At 44.9% G+C, this 12,099-nt stretch overlaps 1 protein-coding gene across 9 annotated transcripts in view; it reads left to right on the top strand.

The window, feature by feature from the left end:
- The window catches only part of THADA (THADA armadillo repeat containing), a 335,835-nt gene that overhangs the window by 91,659 nt on the left and 232,077 nt on the right, over positions 1-12,099 (top strand). The window contains exon 27 of one of the 9 annotated variants that reach the window (XM_039529580.1): positions 676-807. The exons of the other annotated variants lie outside the window; for them this stretch is intronic. Coding sequence (XP_039385514.1) covers positions 676-730 — 55 coding nt within the window. The 3' untranslated portion in view covers positions 731-807. Of the gene's footprint in view, positions 1-675; positions 808-12,099 lie in introns of those variants that run through there. 9 annotated transcript variants of the gene reach the window in all.

Raw genomic sequence — 12,099 nt, 5'->3', positions numbered from 1 at the left:
AAGAGTAAAATCAAATAAAAATTCTGTTAACTAAAATGAAGCCTTGAATAATTTTTTTCATATATTTGAATTGGGAATGTGTGTCTGTAAACATTAGCACATTTGGGAAGTAAGTAGATTTGGGACGAAATTGGAGTGACAGATTTGGGCAAAATTTGAGCGACATCAGAATGAAGTGCTGTAATGGTGGAGGATGGCAGAGGAGTTTCTGAAGCAGAGTGGAAAGTTTCTAAGTTACCCAGGTTGTGTACGGCAGGGTAGTGTGCAGTGTGTGGGAAGGCTGGCTGTGCACTAAGGCTAGCTAACCACTCCTTGTTGGAGTCAAGGTGCACTGCTGGGTGTGTTAGTTTGACTGCCCACGCAGTCTCAAAGGACTGCTAGGCAGCATCCTCCCTCTCATGCGGGAAAGACTCCCTGCATTCAACCCTTACACCATGGACCCACACAAGACAGGCAAGAGGTTTGCTCTTCACAATTAATTAAATGACCAGGGTTTTCCCTTATGCAATCAAAATACAGTTCAAATTTGCTGATTCCACAAATTTTCAAGCACTCTGGCAGAATGTGCATTTTTGTTATTAATTTCTGCATAAGTATGAATTCCTTTTTTTTCCTTTTCGTATTGCTACAGATCACAATTTACATTAAGCAAATGTTTGCTCTTGTGGTGTTTAGGATCAAGATTTCATTCTGTGAAAGGAGAGGATGGCTTGAAGTGAAGAGATTCTAAAAATATAGTGCAATACACATTGTGAAATTGAATGCAGATCTTTGCATGAAAGTCAGAATAACGTAATTACTGCAGTCAGATGGAGCAAAATAAAATTAACAACGAAATTTGAATTAAAGTCCTCATCGTCTAAGTGGTTTCTTCTTCCTGCCCAAATGAGAAACAATATAAAGGATAAGACATTTTCACCTAAATTCTAGCATATATCTATTTCAAAGACCTGAGAAACTTCCATTCTTTGGCCCATATCCAGTGCCCATGGAAATCATTTGGAAGACTGTCACTTTCTTCAGAGAGTGCTGGGTTAGGTCCTTTTCCTCATTAAACACTGCCATTTATTTGTTTTTAAAAGTGTAAATTCGTGGCCGCTGCTTTAGGCCTGGTCTGCATCTAAAATTCAGGTTGACCTAGCTACATCATTCAGGGCTGTGAAAAATTTCACACCCTGTGCAATGTTGTTAGGTCAACCTAACCCCCATTGTAGACACAGCTACATTGATGAAGAGTTCCTCCATTGACCTAGCTATCACCTGTTGAGGGGGTGTATATTTTACAGAGATGGAAAAAACCCTTCAATCAAGCTGCAGTGGTGTAGTTGTGCTGATATAGTGCCTGTAATGTATAGGGGTAGCCGTGTTAGTCTGTATCCACAAAAACAACAAGGAATCCGGTGGCCCCTTAAAGACTAACAGATTTATTTGGGCATAAACTAACTCCCTTCTCTTCATGTGTCGGTATATAATGCCAGCATCTGTAATTTTCACTCCACGCATCTGAAGAAGTGGGTTTTTTACCCACAAAAGCTTATGCCCAAATAAATCTCTTTGTCTTCAAGGGGCCACCGGATTCCCTGTTGCCTGTAATGTAGACATGCCCTTTCTTTCCCAGGGTTGGAACAGTCTGAAACTTTCTTTGAAGCAGTGCCCTTAGGCCTGGGAAGTGGATTTGTGCGTAAAGAGTGATCATTCTCTCTGATTGGCAATTGAGGTATTAATGGGCTCTTAAGAGAGTTCTGCCAAACTCTCTGAAGGAAGAATGATGTCCTCGAGGGTGCAGACTCGGGGGAGAATAAGGAAATCTCCCTGAACTTCCCACAGAGATGAAAAGGAGGATATTTCCATGAAGAAAAAGTAAAAGGGTAAACAAGTTCTAAGTGATACTGTGCAACTAGTAACTTTTTTATGCTAGAACATCTAGTATATTATTTCATTAAACAGAGCTTTGGAAGGAAAAGTAACTCTTACGCACTTAGAGCCCACTTCAGGAAAGCATCTGTATTCAAGAAAGCACTTAAGCATGTGTTTAAAGTTAAGAATATGCTTAAATTTTCCTGAATTGGGGCTTGACCATGACATTACCATGTGAAATGGCTTTTAATTTCACACAAATACATGTTATATGGAACAAATATTTAGATAATTAGAACTGTTAGGAGCACATGACCATAAACACTGCTATGTACCCAAGAACTATATAGGTATCCTGTATTTTGATCAACAAGGAAGGCAAAAAGTTTGTCACCACAAATGAGCCAATAAGGAAAATCAAATTCACTTTTTAAAATACAGAAATTTCAAAATAAGTGTTTTATAAGCCTGGGTATTTTGCACAAGTGCATAGGTTTTAAAACGATTTTAAGTGGTCATGTAAGATACTCAGTGCAGCTCAAAGAAAAATATCTCAAACCAAATACAGGATTTTTACTGCATTAACACACATGGCCATCTTTGAATACATTTATCTTAGTGAGAGTATTATAAATATGTTTCTTCAAAAAAACACTGTTGGGTGAGAAAAAACATGTATATCTGATACTGAAAGAAAGCAAGATTTGTTGGTTTTTTGTTTTTTTTTTTGCACCAAATATGTTGTAGACAACATTCAAGAATATTTCATTCTTGTAAATAGTCACACTGCTGTGATGTCAAAATTTGTGTTGTCATGGGCCATCTGCTGTTTGTTGTAAATTTCAGTCACATTGGTCATAGTTGTTTGGGACATACTCTAATCCAAGCCCTTGGCTATTTCATAACATTTTTTCTCAAATTAAACTGATATCCTTTTGAAACTACAATAAGTAAAATATCTCTCATAAATACAGACAGTACATGATAGCTGCCAGGTTTATACTTTTAGCATACTATTTTAAACAGTGGTAAGATGTGTAGTTTTATCCTCTGCAAAACCCCACATTTTATTGGGGATATTTGATCAGACTTGACATCCTCATTTCTTAGACATTTGCATCAAGTCATAAGCAGTGATGGTAGGAAGAGGGACCTGCCATCAGAGATTCTTCTATAACGTCCCCTGGTATCAGGACATCTGTCCTCAGATTAAGTTGGTTCAGAGCTTTGGTACTCTTCATTGGTATTAAATGTCCGAATAGCCGTGGAAGCAAACACCTATTTCCAATTTCCATCTGAGTAGATGGTGCTTCACCATGTCATATTCAGGGCCGTTAGGCTTTTTTGTAGCCGCATGAGCTTAAAAAACTCCAACTCCTCTAAAATCTAGCAGCACATTTACTTAGTAAAATGAATTGTTTTGAACATACCACCTCATGCTCAACTCTCTAAACTCTCTCTCTATTAATACAAGAGTCCAATTAATGATCTCTGTCCAGATATTCAAAGCCCTCCATGGAATTGGCCCTAACTGCTAGAGAAGTTATCCATTCCTCTGTGATCATGACCACCTAGAACATGTACTTTCTGTTGGGGAAAATGTCAACCAGTAACGGGGAAAACTTGTGAGGGCAGAGACGAAATTTTCTTAGGAGTTGGACCTAAACTGCAGAATTCTCTCCTGCAAAAGCTAAGAATGACCCCTAACATTGCTGCATTCAGAACTTGCATGTAAAATGTATTTCTGTGGCATAGCATTTCCTCCTGCATATGTCAAACCAGAGGATCATAATGATCCCTTCTGCCCATAAAATCTATGCTCACTCACTCTCTCATAAACCAGGCAAATTAAAAACAACAAAAATCTTATAAACTACTCAAGCTTTTTGTCCTGCAGCATTAGAAAGGAAGAGAAGAGATTTGTTGTTTCTATTTTTAAACACTGGAGGTGTCCAGATACTATGGTGATAGAGGCCAAATATGTAACTAGATAGGTAGATATTACCAATGGCCCCTGTACATATCCATGTCAGTTCCAACACCATAATATTTTTTTTGCCTATCAAGTAACTAACATACAGAAACATGTATGAGAAACAGGAAAATAACCCAGTTTTTGTGGCTATTAGTAACTGGTTGCAGTGGAATGACAGTTCTCTCGTCACTGTGGCGATTTATGTAAATGTTCATTTTTAGTATTCATGCTGACTGAAAGATGTAATGACTTCAGCACAGATGCACCATGTTATAAACAATTTTAAAAAGTTACAAATCAAAACCTGAAATATTTTATAGAGTTTTCTCCCAAACTCCATTAAACGTGCCTTTGCTTAAGCGCCGCGCCCCTCCCCCCCACGAAGTGCTCAAGTGGCTGTGCCCTGGAAACTTGTATTGTTTTGAAACACTGGGCAAATCTCCCTTTCCAGAATCTGGAAGGGAAACTTAAAGATCAAAAGTTCTGTGCATTTCAGGTTACAGCAAATGTCATGAAGAGTCAGATCATTAGTACTCAGCTTATAATGAAGGGGGACCCTTGCTCCTTTGGAGAGGCGGCACTTTTCCTGGAGACCAGCTGTTCATTGTGAGGCTTTTCTCTAGTGACCTTTTATAACTCAGTTTTTCCCTTACTGCTTGGAGTTTCAGCTGCTGCCAATATAATTCTTTTCCCATTGTTACTTTCTGGCAATGCTGCTTTTTCTCTGTATTCTTTGTTCCTCTTTCCGGTTCTGTCTCCCCCAGCTATATAGACAGGGTGAGGATGGTTCAGTGGTTAGTGAACTAGCCTGGAATTCAGGCGATGTGGGTTCAGTTACCTGCCTTGCCACAGACTTCCTGTGTGACTTTGGGCAAGTCACTTTGTGTTTGCGCAGCAGCTGGCAGGTATGATTCCCAGCGTGGAGCTAGTGTGTTAAAAATAGCAGTGTGGCTACAGTGGTACAGGCAGCAGCTCTGGCTGCCTGCCTGAGTACAATCTTACCTAGGCAATTGGGCTTACCCAAGATATTGTGGTGACACTGCTATTCTAGGCAGCAGAGCTAGTGCATGTATGTCTGCCCAGGCTGGGAATCACAACTGTCAGCTGCTTTGTAGATATACCCTTAGGCCACTACCCGGATCGGTGGGTAGTAATCGATCTATTGGGGATCGATTTATCGTGTCTCGTCTAGACACGATAAATCGATCCCCGAATCGATGCCCGTACTCCACCTCGGCAGGTGAACTTGCCACCGTGAGGACGGCCAGGTAAGTTGAACTAAGATACTTCGACTTCAGCTACGTGAATAGCGTAGCTGAAGTTGCGTATCTTAGATCGATCCCACGCCCCTAGTGTAGACCAACCCTTAGTCTCCCTATGTGAGAGTTCCTGTAATAGCACTTTCCTACTTCACTGGACCATTGTGAGGATAAGTACATTAAGAGAGTGAGGGTATGTCTACACTACAAGACTATTTCGAATCAACTTAAGTCGAATTTGTGGAATCGACCTTATGAAGTCGAATTTGTTTATCCACACTAAAAACACTAATTCGACTGTGTGAGTCCACAGTAACGGGGCCAGCGTCGAATTTGGAAGCGGTGCACTGTGGGAAGCTATCCCACAGTTCCCGCACTCCCCGCTGCCCATTGGAATTCTGGGATTTCCCCCCAATGCATGCTGGGGGAAAAATGTGTCGAGGGTGGTTTTGGGTAACTGTCATCGTTGAACCGTCAATCACGCCCTCCCTCCCTCCCCGAAAGCGCCTGCGGGCAATCTGTTCGTGCACTTTTCTGCTCAGTGACAGCACGGGCACCACAGCACTGCGAGCACGGAGCCCGCGGCAGTTATGGCCGTTGTCAACTCCTCGCACCTTATCGTCCACCTCTTCCACAGTCAGCTGCTGAGAAATCGGGCTACTTTTCAATGGTGCTGCGAGCACTGGTGGACCATGGGGGACGTTTTACCAACATCAACGTCGGGTGGCCAGGCAAAGTTCATGACGCGCGTGTTTTCAGGAACTCTGCTCTGTTTAGACGCCTGCAGGAAGGTAGTTTCTTCCCGGACCACAAAATAAGTCTTGGGGATGTGCAGATGCCTATAGTGATCCTCGGGGACCCAGCCTACCCGCTAATGCCCTGCCTCGTGAAGCCCTATGCAGGCACCTTGCACAGCGACAAGGAACTCTTCAAGTACCAGCGAGCAGCGTGACCTGTGACTGTTCAGTTTCTTTACAGAGAAGCTGAACCTGCCCCTGTTTCTTTACCAAGTTACTGTTGACCAGCATCTGCAGTTACATACCCCGTCCACCCCGCTTCCCCCACTTCCAACACAGTTCCACTGTAACTTTACAAAGGTTTCTTTATTGATGACTTTGCATTAAAGGGTTGAAACTGGGACGCAGACTGTGCTGGGTAGGGTGTGCGGTGATGTAAAGACCACCTCTAAACTCGAGGAATGACAGGCTCCTGCTCCCAGAGCGGTCTGCAGTGCCGGACTGGTTGTTTCAACAGAGCCTGCCATCCCTCCTTTTTGGGACTCTGTGTGCGGGGGCTATGTGGCCTTGTGGCGGGGGAGGACGGATACAGATTCCTCTGCTGCGTGGCTGTGTGGTCCAGGACAGGGACCGTTGCATGAGATCTGTAACCCCCCTCCCCCGCTACAAAGTCACGTACCCCCCCACCCACACAGAACCTGCAAACCACCTCCCATACCGACTAGGGTGCCTATTGACTGCACTGTGTGTGTGACCTGCTGCTGATCCTGCCCCCGTCTCTGTACCCTGCTAAAGGTGACTGTCCTATGCAATACCCTACCCCCTTCCCCACCAACCCACCCACCCCTTCAAACACAGTGTTGTGTAAAAAAGCATGACGGAAACAGTAATTAACAGCAAAGTATTTTTAATAATTAACCAGACAGTCAGGGGATGAAACTGGGATTGGGGCCTGGGTGAGTCAGGAAGGGAAGGAATTCTCAAAAATTAGGGTATGAGAGCTTTTGGGTACTTGAGCACTCTGCTGGGGTGCAGTGACAGTTTTCACGGCCCCTGGCACCACTCCTTCTGGTTACTTTGGGTGACGGGAGGTATGGGACTTTGTGGCGGGGGAGGGCGGTTGCAGATACACTGCGGGGGGGCTCTGTCCTCCTGGCTGCGGTCCTGCAGAACATCCACAAGGCGCCGGAGCGTGTCCGTTTGCTCCCTCATTAGTCCAAGCAGCGTCTGAGTCACCTGCTTGTCTTCCTCACGCCACCTCTCCTCCCGTTCATTGTGTGAGCGCTGGTACAGAGAGAGGGTCTCCCTCCACTGGCGCTACTGGTCCGCCTCGGCTCGGGAGCACCCCATAACTTCAGCGATCATCTCGTCCCGTGTCTTTTTCTTTCGCTGCCTAATCTTTGCCAGCCTCTGTGAGGGGGATGCTGTGGCAGGTCTGGAGACAGTCAAAGCTGTGTGATGGGAGAAAGGGAGTGAATTCCTTGCAAAGATACATTTTTGGGAACAATGAACACAGTCTAGTCTGTGTCTGTGAACAACACCATGCACAGCACCTATCTCGTCCGCACTCCTGTAGCAGGCAATCCTGAAAGCATAAACTCTGCCCATGTTCTACCCCATCGCAGTGTCCCCCGACCCTTGCACTTCTGGGTTGAGATCCCAGTGCCTGATGGTGCAAATTTCATTGTCGTGGGTGGTTCTGGGTAAATGTAGTCAGTCATTCCTTCCTCCGGGAAAGCAACGCCAGACAATCATTTCGAGCCCGTTTTCCCTGGATTGCCCTGGCATACGCCATAGCGTGGCAACCATGGAGCCTGTTTTTCCTTTTGTCACTGTCACCGTATGTGTACTAGATGCCGCGGACAGAGGCGATTCAGCAGCGCTACACAGCAGCATTCATTTGCTTTTGCATGACAGCAGAGATGGTTATCAGCCATACTGTACCATCTACCATGCCATTGTAAATTGGCAAGGTGATGATGGTTACCAGTCATATTGCATTATACCTTCTGCTGCTGTCATGGGTGCCCCTGGCCGAGATCAGCCGGGGGCACAAAAGACAAAACTGGGAATGACTCCCCGAGTCAATCCCTCCTTTATGGTATCTAAAAATAGAATAATTCCTGCATAGAATATGGGGCTAGTGTAGTAGAGATCCAGTGTTTCAGAGAACCAGAGAGCACAGCTGCTCCATGTCAGATTATGCAGGAATGATGAGCTGCCTGGCATTCACGGGGGGTGCTCCTGCAACAACCCCATCTGTTGCTTCCCTCCTCCCCCAGCCTTCCCGGGCTACCGTTGCAGTGTCCCCTGATTTGTGTGCTGAAGTAATACAGAATGCAGGAATAAGAAACAGTGACTTGTTACTGAAATGAAATAAGGGGAAGGCAGCCTCCAGCTGCTATGATTGTCCAGACAGGACATTAAGCAGTGTGTGGGAGAGGAAAACAGCATCCTGCTGCTATGACAGTCCAGGCAGTACAGAATCTTTTCTTTACACATGAAGGGCGGGGGCTGATGGAGCTCAGCCCCCTGTTGCTATGATGAAGACGGTTAGCAGGCCGTCTACTTATGGGCTGATGACGAGGACGGGTACCAGTCGTATTGCACTACACCATCTACAGCAAGGCTGATGATGATGACGACGGATATCAGTCATATTGCACCGTCAGCCACCCATAAGGGGAGGGGGGGAGGATGCTACAGTACAGTGCCGCAACATCGCGTCTACCAGCAGCATTCAGTACACATAGGGTGACATTTAAAAGAGTCAAGAGACTTTTTTTTTCCTTTTCCTTCTGGGGGTGGGGGGTGGTTGTACATTGACAAGCTATACCCTGAACCGCCGCGGACAATGTGTTTGACCGTACAGGTATTGAGAGCTCAGCCAAGAATGCAAATACTTTTCGGAGACTGCAGGAACTGTGGGATACCTTGCGTCCTCAGTCCCCCCTCCCTCCATGAGCATCCATTTGATTCTTTGGCTTTCCGTTACGCTTGTCACGCAGCAGCGTATGAATCTCTGCTACGCCGTCTGTCCGGAGATTTTTTAAAAATAATTTGGACCAGGCGTAACATTACAGTAATTCCCCTAATTAGATGCAGGAGTCTCCGAGCGAGATCACCCTGAGGACGGTCACTGAAGGAGACAGAGAGTGCATGCTTCGTGAAAGCCAGCACAAACCAGGGCCCTCTGCAGCTGTGCTCGGGGAGGCAATGCTCCCTGAGTACCTCATGAAAGCCTGGCGCGGAAAAGTGTGCTACCACGGAGCACCCAATAAGGCAGCTCTCCCCAGGAACCTCCTGCGGAGGCTTTTCGATTACCTCCAGGAGAGCTTCATGGAGATCTCCCAGGAGGATTTCTGTTCTATCCCCATTATATAGAGACCTCCTTTTCACAGACTTCAGATTCCTGTTATATTAAGAATAAAAGTTTACATGTTTAAAGCACTTACCGACTGCTCCTTCCCCTGATTCAGGGTCCGGGTTAACGGCCGGGGAGGGTTGGTAGGGGATCTCCATGACGGTGATGAAGAGATCCTGGCTGTCGGGGAAACCAGCGTTGTAAGCGCTGTCGCCTGCCTCGTCCTCCACAAACCCTTCCTCATCTTCCCCGTCCGTGAACATCGCCGAGGAACTGTCCGTCAACACTGTCCCATCGTCAGAGTTCATGGTCACTGGTGGGGCAGTGGTGGCAGGCTCCATAGTGTCCGTTTGCCGCTTTGATTTTTTGGTAGCCTTGTCTGGGGTCCTTGATTTTCACGCGGCGCTGCGTTGCATCCCGCCTGTATCCTCTGTCTCTCATGGCTTTGGAGACCTTCTCGTAGGTCTTTGTATTCTGTTTTTTGGAGCGCAGCTCCGAAAGCACAGACTCCTCGCCCCACACACCGATCAGATCCAAGAGTTCCCGGTCAGTCTATGCTGGGGCCCTCTTTCTATTCAGAGATTACATGAACTCCTCTGCTGGAGAGCTCTGCATTGCTGCCGGTGCTGCTGAGCTCGCCCCGATGTCCAACCACGAAATGAGATTCAAACTGTCCAGACAGGAAAAGGAATTCAAATTTTCCCGGGGCTTTTCCTGTGTGGCTGGTCAGAACATCGAAGCTCGGACTGCTGTCCAGAGCGTCAACAGAGTGGTGCAGTGTGGGATAGCTCCCGGAGCTACTAAGTTCAATTTGCATCCACACCTAGCCTAATTCGACATAGCCATGTCGAATTTAGCGCTACTCCCCTCGTCGGGGAGGAGTACAGAATTCGAACTAAACAGCCCTCTATGTCGAATTAAATGGCTTCCTGGTGTGGACGGGTGCACGGTTAATTCGAATTAACGCTGCTAAATTCGAATTAAAGTCCTAGTGTAGACCAGGCCTGAGATGCTCAAAGCTGTGATAATGGGGGTCAGATAAATACCTAAGATAGATAGCTATTGAAGCCAAAAGGTCTTATTGCTTGCTGTTACACAGTGACATCATATACTATATATTGCACAGAAAACGTTTAGAGGCTTTTTTGGTAAAGACTTTAAATGGGTTGATAGAAACTGATAGTAAAATAGATTGATGAATGTTTTTAAATCATGTAGCAAAATGAAGTCTTTTAGAGATATGTTAAGTATGCATTTTAAATAGATTACTTGAGTATGTTTAAAATGTTGCACTCATGAATGGTACCTTAGAACATATACAACATGAATTAGAAAAATGAACATGGTAGGTAGATCTAGCCTTGTTGGTTAAAATGTAATTACATCTGTGATTGTTTGGTTTCAAAGATCATTTGTAAATTTTTCATCCATTAACAGTTATTTAAACCCATAGATTTCTAAAAACCACAGGAATGGTAGTAAGAATATAGCTAAGAGTGGAGTGTGTGGTCAGAGGTATCTTGCCAAGTAATCTTTCTAAGATTTGATGAAGTAAACACTGTCAAGCTGTTTTTTTTAATACAGTAGCCCATATTAATTTTGATTAAATATTTGTCCATGCTCTGTCTTTTAGTATATTGACTTCTTTAGCAGACTTGCGGGTCTTCATGAGACAATTCTGAGCTTAAGTGTTCAAACCAATGTTTGCAGCAGACACGCTGCTGTTACGGTTTATATTGATTACCAGTCCAAAAATACTTGTTTAACAATATAAGAAAATACAGGCTTTGTACCCTACTGTGTTTTTCTAGTAATACGAGTGATAACATAACTGCTGTTAACTTATGAATTAAAGATAAGTTTTATAAAAATTTTGTGCAATAAGGCAAATTGAAAAGAGAGGAAACCCCATGTACTCCGTTTTCCATACTTCCTAAAGCTAAAAGAATTTGAATGTTGAAATAATGAATGTAATCTAAAACCATAAAACCATTTTAGGGTAGTCTTATTTGGCTTACAGAAAAAGTATATAGTGTATTCTCTGTTGAAGTTTTAAGGTGGGTGATGGATGGTAGATGGAGGATGGTTCTCTTTCTGTACATAAACACTGTTAAAGTAGAGCTCTGCTTGGGTCTAATAGTAAAGCTCAACCTGACCCTGACTAGACCACAGCTAATCTGAACCTGTCAGGTTTTTTTTCATACCTGACCCAAACCCAACACTTGTAGTTGGGTCACCTGAGATTTGGGTTGGGTTGCAAGGGTCCAGCGGCTGGTCTGGACTCCATTTTCTTTACTGTTTTTTCCCCCAGAGCTGCTGAGGTTAATTTCTCCCATGCTCTGTTCTCCACCGCAGCCCCGTGCATCCGAAGAATTGCTGTTTCCCCCCTGTCTCCCAGCCACTCCCCCCAAACTTGTCAGTGTTGCCGCTGCCACCTCATCCTTGGGGCTCACCCTAGTGGGGGCTTTCTCCTCCCCATGCCCGCGCTCCATTTCTGGCCACCTTCTCTTCATGCCCTGCCATCTTGCTGCAGTGAGAGATGCTATGACATGTCAACACACTGCACAGCATGCAGCACAGCCAGGTGGCAGTGGCTGGCAGGAGTGAGGAATGCAGCCGGTGAGATGCTGCACCCTTGGACGGGAGGAGGTGATCAGAGACCACCTGAGACAGAGTGTTGGGTTATTTTCAACCCACCTGACCCGAACTTGACTCTTGTAGTTGGGTCCCATTGGATTGCGAGGTTCTATACTAAGTTTAATTGAACTTACGAAGATTGTGACAAAAGTAGTTTATGCTTGCTGTGGGTAATATCAAGTAAACTACTAATTTACAGAGAGGGGATTTTAGACCCTGGTTGAATTAGGATCAGAGGCGCTATCATATTATATTATCCCAGTCATCCTT

This window comes from Mauremys reevesii, linkage group 3 (genome assembly GCF_016161935.1).
Source record: "Mauremys reevesii isolate NIE-2019 linkage group 3, ASM1616193v1, whole genome shotgun sequence".
NCBI classification, from domain to species: domain Eukaryota; kingdom Metazoa; phylum Chordata; order Testudines; family Geoemydidae; genus Mauremys; species Mauremys reevesii.
The sequence above is the reverse complement of the archived record's forward strand: the minus strand, read 5'-3'. Positions and strand labels throughout refer to the sequence as shown.